General features: G+C 46.0%; 1 protein-coding gene across 8 annotated transcripts in view; it reads left to right on the forward strand.

Annotated features, from left to right (window-relative positions):
* The first annotated feature begins 9,814 nt into the window (after nucleotides 1-9,814).
* The window catches only part of IP6K2 (inositol hexakisphosphate kinase 2), a 23,122-nt gene continuing 18,160 nt past the window's right edge, over nucleotides 9,815-14,776 (forward strand). For 4 of the 8 annotated variants that reach the window (XM_011939134.1, XM_011939135.1, XM_011939137.1 and 1 more), the window contains exon 1: nucleotides 9,815-9,930. Coding sequence is in view for 2 of the 8 variants with exons in the window: in XM_011939136.1 (XP_011794526.1) it covers nucleotides 11,598-11,708 (111 nt within the window). In the remaining 6 variants the exon portion in view is untranslated. Of the gene's footprint in view, nucleotides 9,931-11,569; nucleotides 11,709-14,776 lie in introns of all 8 variants that reach the window. The other 4 variants (XM_011939136.1, XM_011939132.1, XM_011939139.1 and 1 more) reach the window with 4 other exon arrangements.

The raw sequence follows: 14,776 nt of genomic DNA on the forward strand, positions 1-14,776 counted from the left end.
GTTCCCCATCTCCTGACTTTGTGATCCGCCCACCCCAGCCTCCCAAAGTGCGGGATTACAGGCATGAGCTACCACACCTGGCTCTAGCCCGCCTCTTAAAACCTCTCATTTCATTTCCATTGTGGAAATCTATCCTCAAAAAAAAAATCACTTCTCAGTGTTCCATCTCCTATTCTACTACTCCTCAGGGATTGTTTAGGCCTCTCCCTTCCCTACACATCAAGCTCGGGAATTTGCCCCTGCATTTCCCTGCCCAGGACTGGCAAATTGACTTTACTCACATGCCCCGAGTCAAAAAACTAAAATACTCTTGGTCTGGGTAGACACTTCCACTGGATGGGTAGAGACCTTTCCCACAGGGTCTGAAAAGGCCACTGCGGTCATTTCTTCCCTTCTGTCAGACATAATTCCTCGGTTTGGCCTTCCTACCTCTACACAGTCCGATAATGGACTGGCCTTTATTAGTCAAATCACCCAAGCAGTTTCTCAGACTCTTGATATTCAGCAAAACTTTCATACCCCTTACCATCCTCAATCTTCAGGAAAGGTAGAACGGACTAATTTTATATATATATATATATTTTTTTTTTGAGACAGAGTCTTGCCCTGTTGCCCAGGCTGGAGTGCAGTGACCTGATCTCGGCGCACTGCAAGCTCTGCCTCCTGAGTTCATGCCATTCTCCTGCCTCAGCCTCCCTAGTAGCTGCGACTACAGGCGTCTGCCACCACACCTGGCTAATTTTTTCTGTTTTTTTTTTTAGTAGAGATGGGGTTTCACCATGTTAGCCAGGATGGTCTCGATCTCCTGACCTTGTGATCTGCCCACCTCAGCCTCCCAAAGTGGCTTACAGGCATGAGCCACTGCGCCTGGCCAAACTAATGGTATTTTAAAGACACACCTCACTAAGCTCATCCTCTAACTTAAAAAGGACTGGGCTATACTTTTACCTCTTGCCCTTCTCAGAATTAGAGCCTGTTCTCGAGATGCTACAGGGTACAGTCCATTTAAACTTTTATATGGATGTACCTTCTTGCTCAGCTCCAGCCTCGTCCCAGACACCAGCCCTCTAGGTGACTATCTTCCAGTCCTCAAGCAGTCTAGACAGGAAATTCACCAAGCTGCTTCTCTTGCCTCCTCCAGATTCCCAGCCATATAAAGACACCCTAGCTAGATGATCCGTTCTTATTAAAATTCTGACCCCTCAAACTCTACAACCTTGATGGACTGGACCCTACTTAGTCATCTGTAGTACCCCAACTGCCGTCTGCCTGCAGGACCCTCCTCATTGGGTTCACCATTCCAGAATAAAGCTGTGTCCATTGGACAGCCAGCCTGATCGCTCTTCTTCCTCCTGGAAGTTGCAAGTACTCTCCCCTACTTCCCTTAAACTCATTTGCATTTCTGAAAAACAGTAATAACTTTTATGAGCCTAATACATCCCTTCATTCTATTAAGTCTATTCATCCTTACCCTACTTTTTGCAACAGGGCTCTACGCAGTCACCCCCACTACTTGGACTGTGCCCCAAAAACCTGTCATCCCTACTATATTCTGTCTAGTCATACTCCTATTCTCCATTCTCAGCTACTCACAAATGCCCTGCCCTTGTTTACACTGCCGGTTTACTCTTTTCCTCCAAACCATCATAACTGATATCTCCCCGTTTTATCTCAAACCGCCTTAAGTCTCTCTTGAAGTAAATAAAAGATCTTCGGTGGCAAGGTACACTCCACTACTTTCACCCTGATGAAGTCCTATTCTCTCCATAGTTTCGTCATTGCTACATTGCTTACTTTGATGTCCATTCCTTGCCTTCTGATGAGTTTCAACATCTTTTCATGCTGTGAGGTTCTGTCCATTGCCTCTTAATACCCTTTTCTCCTTCTTTGCTAACAAATCTTGATTTTGTCCAGGAGGGTAAGTGTCCAGTCCCAAGTAATGGACAAATCCTGACCTGTTCTCTGACTTCTCAGCCTCCTTGTGAGCCTGAGAAGTCTGAGTCATTGGTCAGTGAACAATAAATGGAAGTCTGCTGGGGCTTCTGGGAAAGCATTTGCTTACCTGATAAAGGGGATAGATGTGGCTGGTGCCAGCCTACCTCCTACTTTGAATACTGATATGATGTTTGGAAAGGATGCAGCTATCTTTCAAAGCGAGGGCCATAAGCCTGAGGACAGAATCCAACACATCAAGGGTGATGGTGGAAGGATCCAAATAGCCTGAGTTATATGCAACAGAAACAAATGGTGTGTCCACCAAAAGGCATGTATGTAAAAGAACATTCGGCCGGGCGCGGGGGCTCACGCCTGTAATCCCACCGCTTTGGGAGACTGAGGCGGGTGGATCACCTGAGGTCGGAGTTCAAGACCAGCCTAACCAACATGGTGAAACCCTGTCTTTACATAAAATACAAAAGTTAGCCCAGCGTGGTGGTGCACATCTGTAGTCCCAGCTACTCAGGAGGCTGAGGCAGGAGAATCAGTTAAACTTGGGAGGAGGAGGTTGCAGTGAGCTGAGATCACGCCACTGCACTCCAGCCTGGGTGACAGAGCGAGACTCTGTCTCAAAAACAAAAACAATATTTTATATTTTTGTTCTTAGTTAAATATTTGTAAATTAAATATTTTTCTCATTTTTATTCATTTTTAGGGGCCAATTTGCAGCAAATGCTATTATTTTTCATGTATTTTTCTTGTATTTATCACCTTAACATTTTATCTTATTAATTGTAATAATTTTCAAGAAAGTCCTTTGGATTTTCTAGATTTGCAATCATGGCATTAACTAAAAATATAGTTTAATGTCTTTCTCTCCAATACTTATAGCATGCCATTTTGTTTTCTTGTTATATTCGTTAGCACTCTTTTCTTTCCTCCAAAGCCAAATACTTTGGAAATATTTGCTAGAATTCTAAGGCAATGTGTTATAATAGTGTTGCCATCATCCCTGTCTAGTTCCTGTTTTAAAAAAACGTTTTGCATATCTGGTGTACCTGAACTTATTATTATATCGTTTATGTACAGTTTATGTCTGTTTCTTTTTTCTTTTCTTTTTTCTTTTTTTTTTTTTTTGGAGATAGAGTCTTGCTCTGTCACCTAGGAGTGCAGTGGCATGATCTCAGCTCACTGCAACCTCCGCCTCCTGGGTTCAAGCGATTCTCGTGCCTCAGCCTCCCAAGTAGCTAGGACTATAGGCATGCACCACCACGCTCGGCTAATTTTTGTATTTTTGATAGAGATGGGGTTTCGCCATGTTGGCCAGGCTGGTCTTGAACTCCTTGTCTCAAGTGATCTGCCCGCCTTGGCCTCTCAAAGTGCTGGGATTACAGATGTGAGCCACAGTGCCTGGCCACGTCTGTTTCATAAATTCTCTCTTTCTGTGTTAGATAGTGGCCCTGTTTATTTTGCTCAATGCCTGTCACCTTAAATCCTACCTTTTCTCATGTGTACTCCTGTTCTCCTCTAGTTTGTGCTGGCCTGATCTCTCTGCCCACTCCTTTATTTTTCAGCCTTTTCTATTCATGTGGTCTCAAATATCCTACAAATAGCATGTGGCTGGGTTTTGTTTCTCTAATCCAGTCTCTATGTCTTTAAAGGGAGTTCAGGATTTATTTACTGTGATAAAGATGTTTACTTTTGCTCATTCCATAAATTCTTTTTTTTAACACACAGGATCTCACTATGTTGCCCAGGCTGGATGGATTTCAAATCCTGGGCTCAAGCAGTTCTCCTGCCTCAGCCTCCAGAGTAGCTGGGATTAAAGGTGAGAGCCATAGTGCCCAGCCCCATAATTTAGATTTATTATTATTATTACTATTATTATTATTATGTTTTTGAGATGGAGTCATGCTCTGTAGCCCAAGATGGAGTGCAGTGGTGCTATCTCGGCTCACTGCAAGCTCCACCTCCTGGGTTCACTCCATTCTCCTGTCTCAACCTCCCGAGTAGCTGGGACTACAGGCGCCCGCCACCACGCCTGGCAAATTTTTTTGTATTTTTTTAGAAGAGACGGGGTTTCACCGTGTTCGCCAGGATGGTCTCGATCTCCTGACCTCATGATCTGCCTGCCTCGGCCTCCCAAAGTGTTGGGCTTACAGGCGTGAGCCACCGTACCTGGCCTAGGTTACTTTTTACATTGCAGTTTTATATTTTTATTCAGTTGACCTATATGAAACTACTGTTTTTGTAGGTTAAAACAGTTGAATATTAGCAGTTTCATAGGGTCAACCTAATATTTTCCTCTTTCTCTTGCTCTCTTTGATTAAACTGTCATTCATTTAATGTTTCCCCTTGGTAATTTGAACATTCTACTATTTTTTTTCTCGTTCCATTTATGGTTATTGTTTCTCTCCAGGCATGACAAACTGTCCTTTAGCTGGGCCTAGGTGGGCCGATAGTGCACCTTTGTTACGGGGAAGAGTTTGAGGCCAGCTGGCCCTTCTTCCTTGGTATATAATTTGTTTTATCTATCTAGAAGCTTGTATAATGGTCTCTTTCTCCTTGGAGTTTAAGAATTTTACTGTAGTCTTTCTCTTTCATCCTTCTTGGGAATGTGATCAGCTCCTCCCATCTACACACAGCGTTTTCTTTTTTCTTTTCTTTTCTTTCTTTCTTTTTTTTTTTTTGAAAGGGAGTCTCGCTCTGTCACCCAGGCTGTAGTGCAGTGGCGTGATCTTTGCTCACTGCAACCTCCGCCTCCCAGGTTCAAGCAATTCTCCTGTCTCAGCTTCCAGAATAGCTGGGACTACAGGTGCGCACCACCACGTCCGGCTAATTTTTGTATTTTTTAGTGGAGACAGGGTTTCACCATGTTGGCCGGGCTGGTCTCAAACTCCTAACCTCAAGCAATCTACCCGTCTCAGGGTCCCAAAGTGCTGGGATGACAAGTGTGAGCCACCGCGCCTGGCCGACACAGCGTTTTCTTCATGTCATGAAAGTTTTCTTCTGTAATTTGACTAGCCAATACCTCCATTTCAGCTGTCCCTTTTTCTCCTTTTAGGACTCCTGCTGTCTGCACATCAGAATTCCTGGATTTGCCCCCAAGATCTGTGCTCTATTCCTTCATCCTTTTCTGCTCTTTGCATCTTTCCCTTAAGTTCTGAGCTACTTCTTCCATTAGACCCAAGTGGCTTTTTCATATTCCTTCAGAATGTCAAACTTCTTCTTTCCTCAGGGTCTTTGTACTTTCTGTGCTTTTCTGCCAGAAATGGCTTCCTCTAGATCTTTCCATGCTCAGTCAGTGCCTTTGGGCTGATCTGAGCTCAGACGTCCCCTTCTCTACCTCTCCTGCTGCTTTAGACGTAAGCACCATACTCTGCACTTTTGCTTGGTTCCTTTTCTCCATTGTAGTCACTCTGCCTACAATTATGTTATTTGTTCTTTTACTGTCTGTTGCCTCTCACCCACCTCTGGACAAATAAATCATTTTAATTCTTACTGTGCTTATTCATGCTGCATCCCTGGTGTCTAATCTAAGTCAGACCTTGATAAGCACTTGCAAAAGGAATGGAAGAGTGAATAAATGCTCAGGCTGCTCCAAGGAGACTCTGCCTTGCCCAGCCTTATACCCCACACAGAGGAGCACTGGAATGGGAGATGGGGTGGGGAGAGAGTAGAGCACTGGTCTATATGTTAAGGACCTGAATGTGTAACTGCCCAATGGGTTCACCTTGCCCACTGACTAGACAGAGCCAATTTATCAAGACAGGGGACTTGCAATGGTGAAAGAGTAATTCATGCACAGCCGGCTGTATGGGAGATCAGAGTTTTATTATTACTCAAATCAGTCTCTGGAGCATTCAGGGATCAGAGTTTTTAAAGGTAATTTGGCCGGTAGGGGCTCAGGAAGTGGGGAGTGCTGATTGGTCAGGTTGGAGATAGAATCACAGGGATGTCGAAGTGAGGTTTTCTTGCTGTCTTCTGTACCTGGCTGGGATGGCAGATTACTGGTCTGGGTGGTGTCAGCTGCATCGAGTGCAGGGTCTGAAAACATCTCAAACATTGATCTTAGGTTTTACAACAGTGTTGTAATCCCCAGGAGCAGTCTGGGGAGGTTCAGACTCTTGCAGCCAAAAGCTGCATGATCCCACTCAACTGTGGTTTCTAATCTTGTAGCTAATTTGTTAGTCCTACAAAGACAGACTGGTCCCCAGGCAAGAAGGGGGTCTTTTGGGAAAGGGCTACTATCAATTTTGTTTCAGAGTCAAATCATAAACTAAATTCCTTCCCAAGGTTAGTTCATCCTATGCCCAGGAATGAACAAGGACAGTTTAAAGGTTAGAAGCAAGATGGAGTCAGTTAGGTTTGATCTCTTTCAGTGTCATAATTTCCTCAGTTGTAATTTTTGCAAAGTCAGTTTCAAATGATTGGTGCCTTTTGAGCCTTTATTCAGCAGCCACTGTAGGTCCTGAAGCCACAGGCAGGGAACAGGAACAGGAACTGGGCCAGGCTTCCCAGCGATTCTGCTGGTATGAGGGGCCTTCTGGGCCTGACCTTAACCTGCGGGATTCTCACCTTGCCCCAACCTCTAGCTGCCCCATTTTATTTTTCTCCACAGTACTCACCACTTAACACCGTGTGGTACTCAATTTATTCAGTCAGTCAACTGGTATATCTAGAGCTTAATTGGTGTTTGAGTTGCTCAGGATACATCCATGAATGAAAGGGCGACCCTCACTTCACAGACCTCTCTTTCTTGTGGGAGAAGCGAGGCAATGCCATATAAGGATAATAAGCATTTACTTTTAAAGTGCGTGAAGCTGAGTGCAGTGGCTCACATTTGTAATCCTAGCACTTTAGGAGGCTGAAGCAGGGGGATTGCTTGAGCTCAGTAGGTCAAGACCAGCCTGGGCAATATAGCAAGGCCTTGTCTCTACTAAAAATTAAAAAAATAGAGGACCAGTCTCGCTGGCTAATGCCTGTAGTCCCAGCACTTTGGGAAGCTGAGGTAGGCAGATCACTGGAGGTCAGGATTTTGAAACCAGCCTGGCCAACATGGCAAAGAAGCCTCATCTCTACTAAAAATACAACAATAGGCCAGGTGCGGTGGTTCATGCCTGTAATCCCAGCATTTTTGGGAGGCCAAAGCGGGTGGATCACCTGAGGTCAGGAGTTTGAGACCAGCCTGACCAACATGGAGAAACCCTGTCTCTACTAAAAATACAAACTTAGCTGGGCGTGGTGGCACATGCCTGTAATCCCAGCTTCTCGGAAGGCTGAGGCAAGAGAATCACTTGAACCCAGGAGGCGGAGGTTGCAGTGAGCCAAGATTGCGCCACTGTACTCCAGCCTAGGCGACAGAGAGACTCCATCTCAAAAAAAAAAAAAAACTATTCCCCAGTTGTAGTGGTGCATGCCTATAAACCCAGCTACTCCGGAGGCTGAGGCAGGAGAATCACTTGATCCCAGGAGGTGGAGGTTACAGTGAGTTGAGATCACACCACTGCGCTCCAGCCTGGGTGACAAAGTGAAACTGTGTCTCAAAAAAACAAAAAAATAGCCAGGCATGGTGTCATATGTGCCTGTAGTCCTAGCTACTTGGGATTCTGGGAGTTTGAGGTTGCAGTGAGCCATGATAGAACCACTGCACTCCAGCCTAGGTGACAGGGCTAGACCCTGTCTCCAAAAAATAAAAAAAGTGTATGAGAAGGTGGTAACTGCTAATAAGCGGCCGGGCGCAGTGCCTCACGCCTGTTATCCCAGTACTTTGGGAGGTCAAGGAGTGTGGATCACTTGAGGCCAGGAGTTTGAGACCAGCCTGGCCTGGATAACATGGTGAAACCCTGTCTTTATTGAAAAATAGAAAAATTAGCCAGGTGTGGAGGTGCACGCCTGTAATCCCAGCTACTTGGGAGGCTGAGGCATGAGAATCGCTTGAACCCTGGAAGCAGAGGTTGCAATGCCATAGCACTGCAGCCTGGGCGACAGAGCAAGATTCTGTCTCAAAAAATAAAAAAAATTCTGAGAAGGTGGTAATTGCTATGGAAACATATAGAGCCAGGATAAGGGGATAAAGGTGATCATGAGTGCTGGGGGCAGAGTGGGGCAGGTTACAGTCTGAAATGAGGGGCTCTGAGAGCTGGGGTGCAGCGCTTTGGAAATCTGTGCAATCCAGGCATGGAAACAGCCATAGCTCATACACTGTGCAGGAGAGTGCATGGGGTGTTATGTGTGAGGAACACTGGGAGATTGAGCAGCAAGGCCGAAAGCTGGCCAGGGAGATACAGTCAGAGAGATAATAGGGAATCATGAGGGTCCTGTCTCTGGTTTTTCCTTGGAGAGGAGGTACTCCACGGTTCTGAGCAGGGACTGGGAGGGTCTGACTCATATATTCACAGGTTGATGTGTGCAGAACAGACTGAAGGCATCAGGGGCGGCAACAGGAGACCAGGAGGCAGCTGTGACATTGCCCTTGAGAGAAATGGTGGCAGTTTGGACTCAGTGGAGCATGGACATGGCAGGAAGTGATTTCATTTTGGGTAGATGATGCTGATGGGGACAACAGAACTTCCTGGTGCACTGGATATAGCTGGGAAAGAGAGTAGTCAAGGGGTACTTTGAGGTGTTTGGCTTGAGCAATAAGAAGCCAATTTGAGCAATTCCCCCTCAATTTGGGGGAAGTGGGGTGAAGTAGGTTTAGCGGATGAGCCAGCGTTAGGGTGGCACAAGTTGCGTTTAAGATGCCAATGACTGGAAGTCAGAGTGCAGACGTTTAGTTGACAGTGGGACTAGTGAATCTGCCCCTCAGGAAGCGTCTGGACTGGACAAACACTTTTAGGAGTGATTGACATGGTGGCATTCGAAGTCATGAGCCTTGATAAGATTTTGGAAGAGTGAGAGTAGACAGAAAACACACAGATGAGAAACTGGTGAGATTGGAGGAAACCAGGAGGACATGGAGCCCTGGAAACCACATGCTAGGGTGAGAGGAGCTGCTCACAGGAAGTCTTTCCTGTCCACTGTTACAAGGTCAGGGGTATTTATTTATTTTCCCTTTTTGTTCACTGCTGTATTTCCAATACGGAGTGTAAGTGCTTAATAAATACTTGTTGAATTAAGGAGTGTATGAGTGAATTTACACCTTTGCAAATACCCAGTACACACGGCTGCAACACTGGCCTTCTTTACAGAAAGAGCAGAGATCAGGTAGGAGGCTCTGCCCACTCTCAGTGGCACTAACCCTCTCCTTTGCCTTTCATAGCTACACTGACATTCAGTCAGGTGAGAGCCCTTCTGCCCAACACAGGCCCAAGACAAATGAGCCTCAGACAAGCCCTGTGGTGTGGAGCTTGATGGGAGCTGGGTTGGGCACTGGGTCATCCACCAGTCGCCAGAAGACTCTATGGCCACTTCTCTGTCTACCCTTCCATATCTAATAATCTATCTGTCTGTATATATAACCATTTCTTTGTCCACCGTCTACAGTCACTCTTTTGTCCCTCTTTCTGTCTATTCACATCCAGTCTTCTATCCATCTGCTAGAGTCACCAACTTCCCAGTTTGTAGTGGACTGTCTGTGTTAGCATTGAAATTCCTGCATCCTGCGAAATCGCTCAGTACTGAACAAACCAGGACTGTTGGTCAATCCATCTGTTTCCCAGGTATCCTGCTGTCCATCGGCCCGCGGCTAGTCTGTCCACCCAACCGCCCATCACACCTCCCGACCATCCTCCCTGACGGAGGACAATGCTCCGCCCTCTCTGGCCCCGCCCCCAGTCACCGCCTTTTCCGGAAGCTGCTGCAGCGAATCCTGGCACCCTAGCAACAGCGCCTTTCAGGCTGTCCAGTCCGCGTGCGCAGCTCCTAGGACGAGCCAATAGCGAGGGGCACCGGGAGCGAGGTGCAGGGGGCGGGGCTCGGCCTGGCTGCAGCCATTTTGGTGCGAGAGAAACAATAGGACGGAAGCGCAGAGGAACCCGGCTGAGGCAGCAGGTAACGCTCGCGTCCTATGGCCCTAGTGCCCCAGGAGCTTTGAGGGAGATTTTTTTGGGCTACTGGGAGATGGGGTCTCTGATCATTGGAGTCTCCCAGGTTATTTGGGAAGGACTTCTTCCGTGGTCTTTGTGGGGAAAATCTCCTGGGGGTCCTTGTGGATTCGATTTCCCTGGGTAATTTGGGAGGAGCATTTTTCTTCTGATCATTGAGGGAGAGATTTCCCTGATTTTGGGGGTGCAGAATCTTCCCCGGTCATTGGAGAGGTCTCCCGGGTTGGTGGGGGGGCAGGATCTTTCCTGGTCATTGAGGAGATCTCCCCGGGTCTTGGGGAACGCAAGATCTACGGTGTCATTGAGGGGTCTCCCCAGGTCGTTGGCGGCCACGATCTCCCCAGGTATTTGGCGGGTTGGGGGGTCTTCTTCCCAGATCTTTGGATAGGGAGTCAGCCCAGCGCCTCAGGTACTGTTACCTGGGGTCGGCAGATGTGCAGCCATTTTGAATGTTGAATGCCATTTGGGCCCGTCAGATGGTGTTCGATGAGGGAATCTACACACTTAACCTCACTGTAGAAAAAAGGCCTTTAAATGGGTAAGAGGACACCTTTATAGTGATATTTCCACTCTTTACATTTGATTAGAGACTGCTTTTGTCTTTTGCATCCTAATGCCTTATTTCATTTTAGGATTGTATTCAGTTTCATATATCAAGAAAGCTACACTAGCAGAAAAATGAGTGAAAATAAAATGTAGAAACCAGTAAAATCTAGTACTCTTAAATACCAGAGGAAATAGAACTAGTCATTGCTTGGAATGAAGCATTTCCGTAGCAGAATGTACATAGAACAAAAAATCATCTTGAATAGTTTTAAGAAAAAGTACTGGAACTTTGGAACGTGGTAACAAAAATGTTGTAGATCATCAGTTCTATGATATTTTTAATAAAGGACCATGATTACAGTAATTTTGTTGAATTCTAGTGTTTAAAATGTTTGCTGTATTTGCAGTTGTAGCCAGGTAATATTTTAAGTGAACTAAGATGCTTATTTATATAGGTTGTTGCTGTGGGGTTTGTATAATTGCCTCCTGTAACTTGGGTGTTAAGTATTTAAAGAGAAGCTTCAGGGTGTTGTTTTAACTTTAGCCACTATCAGAGTTAGAAAGGGCCAAATGAATACTTTATCATATTTGACATAATAGGCAATTTGATGGCCTAGTAACTTTTTTTTTTTTTTTTTTTGAGAAAAGTTAAACTATTAACTGTCATTAAAATTTTTTTTTTTTCTATTTTCTGTGGTCTTGTCTGACATTGTCGTTTCGATAGATTTACCTGTTTTGTGACTGTAGAATTCATAGGCGTTGTTAGAAATCAGATGGAGAGTCACTTGAGCCCAGCAGTCAAGATCAACCTGGGCAACATAGCAACACCTTGTCTCTACAAAAAAAAAAAAAAAAAAGGAGAGAAAGAAATCAAATGGATAAGAACAAGGACTAGAGTTGATACAGTTGTAGAAACTAGTTTTTTTGTTTGTTTGGTTTGTTTTTTATGCAGGGCCTGGGTAGGGAGGGAGCAAGGCAGGGACCTGGGAGATCTAGAAACCAGTGTAACAGATATGATAGACTTCTTTTGTGCTTCAAAGCTTCCTAGGTGACAGACAGGTACACTGTATGCTAGCCCTGTATCTGTCTGAGCAGTGGAATGTGCCGGGAAAGAAGGAGCAACCACTGACTGATGAACCTTTGCCGGTCTCCCTTCCAAGAGGGATGCCAGAGCCTTCTGTAAGCTCCTGAGATGTCACTGGTATCTAGGCAACAGGGATGAGCCTGAACCTCCCTGAGGCCAGCTTGCTGAGGTGAAAATTTTCCATTGTTTGGCTCATAAAGAGGATGCATTGGGGAAGAATTTTCCCTTTAAGTGAAGTTATTTCACCTAGTGAGATAATCTTCTTAAGTAACAAATTGAACACACTCTTGTACATTAGAAAGTAAGCAGTTGATTATTCTCATGTTATTACATTTTAAAGCATATATTTGTTTTTTTAAATAAATTATGTTTTTGCCCATTTGTGTACCAGTGTACCATGTAATAAAAGTAATAAGAAGTAGTTGTGTTTTTTTTTTTTTTTTTGAGACGGAGTCTCGCTCTGTCACCCTGGCTGGAGTGCAGTGGCCAGATCTCAGCTCACTGTAAGCTCCGCCTCCCGGGTTTACGCCATTCTCCTGCCTCAGCCTCCCGAGTAGCTGGGACTACAGACGCCCTCCACCTCGCCCAGCTAGCTTTTTGTATTTTTTAGTAGAGAAGGGGTTTCACCATGTTAGCTAGGATGGTCTCGATCTCCTGACCTCGTGATCCACCCGTCTCGGCCTCCCAAAGTGCTGGGATTACAGGCTTGAGCCACCGCGCCCGGCCAGTTGTGTTTTACAGTATATTCTGGTGGCAAGGAAATGTCCTTTTCTCCAAAAATTGAATTTAGAGCCCACCTCAGGATTTGGAGAAGTCTATTTGCCGAGATGATGCACAGTTGATTTGGGTCTGTCACACATCACCAGCTTCAGTAGTTACTAATTGCTGGCCAATCTTGTTTCATCTACACTGTGCCCATCCCCATCACTGCCCTACTTTTTTTTTTTTTTTTTTGATACACAGTCTCGTTCTGTCACCAAGCTTGGAGTGCAGTGGTGCGATCTTGGCTCGCTGCAAGCTCCGCCTCCTAGGTTCATGCCATTCTCCACGCTCAGCCTCCATACCTGGCCTGCCCTACCTTTTAAAGAAAGGGCCAGGGCCAGGCTTGATGGCTCACGCCTGTAATCCCAGCACTTTGGGAGGCCAAGGCGGTTGGATCACGAGGTCAGGAGCTCAAGACCAGCCTGGCCAACGTGGTGAAACCCCGTCTCTACTAAAAATACAAAAACTAGCTGGGCACTGTGGCAGGTGCCTGGAATCCGAGCTACTCAGGAGGCTAAGGCAAGAGAATCGCTTGAACCCAGTGGGTGGAGATTGCAGTGAGCCAAAATCATGCCACTGCACTCCAGCCTGGGTGACAGAGTGAGACTCCGTCTCAAAAAAACAAAAAGGAAAAATAAAGGGCCGAGGGTGGTGGCTCACGCCAGTAATACCAACACTTTGGGAGGCCGAGGTGGGCGAATCACTTGAGATCAGGAGTTTGAGACCAGTCTGACCAACATGGTGAAACCCCGTCTTTACTAAAAATACAAAAATTAGCTGGGCGTGGTGGCGGGAGCCTCTGTCTCAAAAAAAAAAAACTAAACAAATTTCTGGGATGTACTCCCTTTAACATTCAGGGTTTTTTTTTTTTTTTATGAGGTGGAGTCTCGCTGTGTCACCCAGGCCTGAGTGTAGTGGTGCGATCTCGGCTCACTGCAACCTCCACCTCCCGGGTTCAAGCTATTCTCATGCCTCAGCCTCCCGAGTAGCTGGGATTACAGGTGCGTGGCACCACACCTGGCTAATTAATGTTGTTTGCTTTCTCTATGTATCCACCTATCTTACTTGAGACACTCCTATGTGTTTTCGAAATTGGACTGTCTAATCCCAAACCTAAGGAAGAGTAAAACTTCTTTTAATGGAATGAAACGTGTTAGTTAACAAGAAGCAGAATATCTGGCTCTAGTGTTGTTGCTTTTGCATTTGGTTTGTGAGAATGTGCCCATTTGGAACCTGGGCTACATCTCCTAAGTCTGGGTTTGTGGAAGGCTGCCACGTTGCTTGATCTGACCCTGAGGTGCTATGGCCCAAGTTCCCCAGGCCATATTACTCTACCTTAACCCCACCTGTTAGAAGAGCCCACCCGTTATGGCTCCTTGCCTTGAACCTTGTCTTGCTCTTTTAGTTTGGGCTGCTTCGGGGCCAACAGGCCTTCGTAACTAAAGCTGCACACTCAAATGAGATGACCCATGGGCTATGTGAGCTTGTCTCAGCTTTCATGGGGATTGCAAAAATCTCACGTCCCCCTTCAGTGTTTGTTTTATAAGAATAGTAGGTTATTTTTGCTTTGCAAGTGTGAAACTAACATTGGATATGACTTTTTGGTATAACTACTGCCAATTCACATTTTTATATATGCCCAAGTGTCTGAGATTTATATATTTATTATTATTATTATTATTATTTTTGGAGACGGAGTCTCACTCTGTCGCCCAGGTTGGAGTGCAGTGGCGTGATCTTGGCTCGCTGCAGCGAGCCTCCCGAGTTTAAGCGATTTTCTTGCCTCAGCCTCCTAATCCAGCTGGGCCTACAGGCATCTGCCACCACGCCTGGGTAATTGTTGTATTTTTGTAGTGATGGGTTTTCACCTTGTTGTCCAGGCTGGTCTTGAACTCCTGACCTCAAGTGATCCGCCCACCGTGGCATTCCAAAGTGCTGGGATTACAGGTGTGAGCCACCGCTCCCAGCCTGTACATAAAGATTTTAAATAAAGACGGTCTCACTCAGTTGCCCAGGCTGGAAGGCACTGCAGTGATCATAGCTCGCTATGGCCTCAACCTCCTGGGCTTAAGTAATCCTCTTGCCTCAGCCTCCCAAGTAGTTGGAGCCACAGGCATATGCCACTCGGCCTAGCTCATTTTTAAAATTTTATTGTAGGCTGGGCACGGTGGCTCACACCTGTAATCCCAGCGCTTTGGGAGGCCAAGGCGGGTGGATCACGAGGTCAGGAGATTGAGACCATCCTGGCTAACACAGTGAAAACCCGTCTCTACTAAAAAAAATACAAAAAATTAGCCGGGCGTGGTGGTGGGTGCCTGTAGTCCCAGCTACTCAGGAGGCTGAGGTAGGAGAGTGGCGTGAACCCAGGAGGTGGAGCTTGCAGTGAGCCAAGATCACGCCA

The sequence above is a fragment of the Colobus angolensis genome, unplaced genomic scaffold (assembly GCF_000951035.1).
Source record: "Colobus angolensis palliatus isolate OR3802 unplaced genomic scaffold, Cang.pa_1.0 Scaffold18, whole genome shotgun sequence".
Classification (NCBI taxonomy): Eukaryota; Metazoa; Chordata; class Mammalia; order Primates; family Cercopithecidae; genus Colobus; species Colobus angolensis.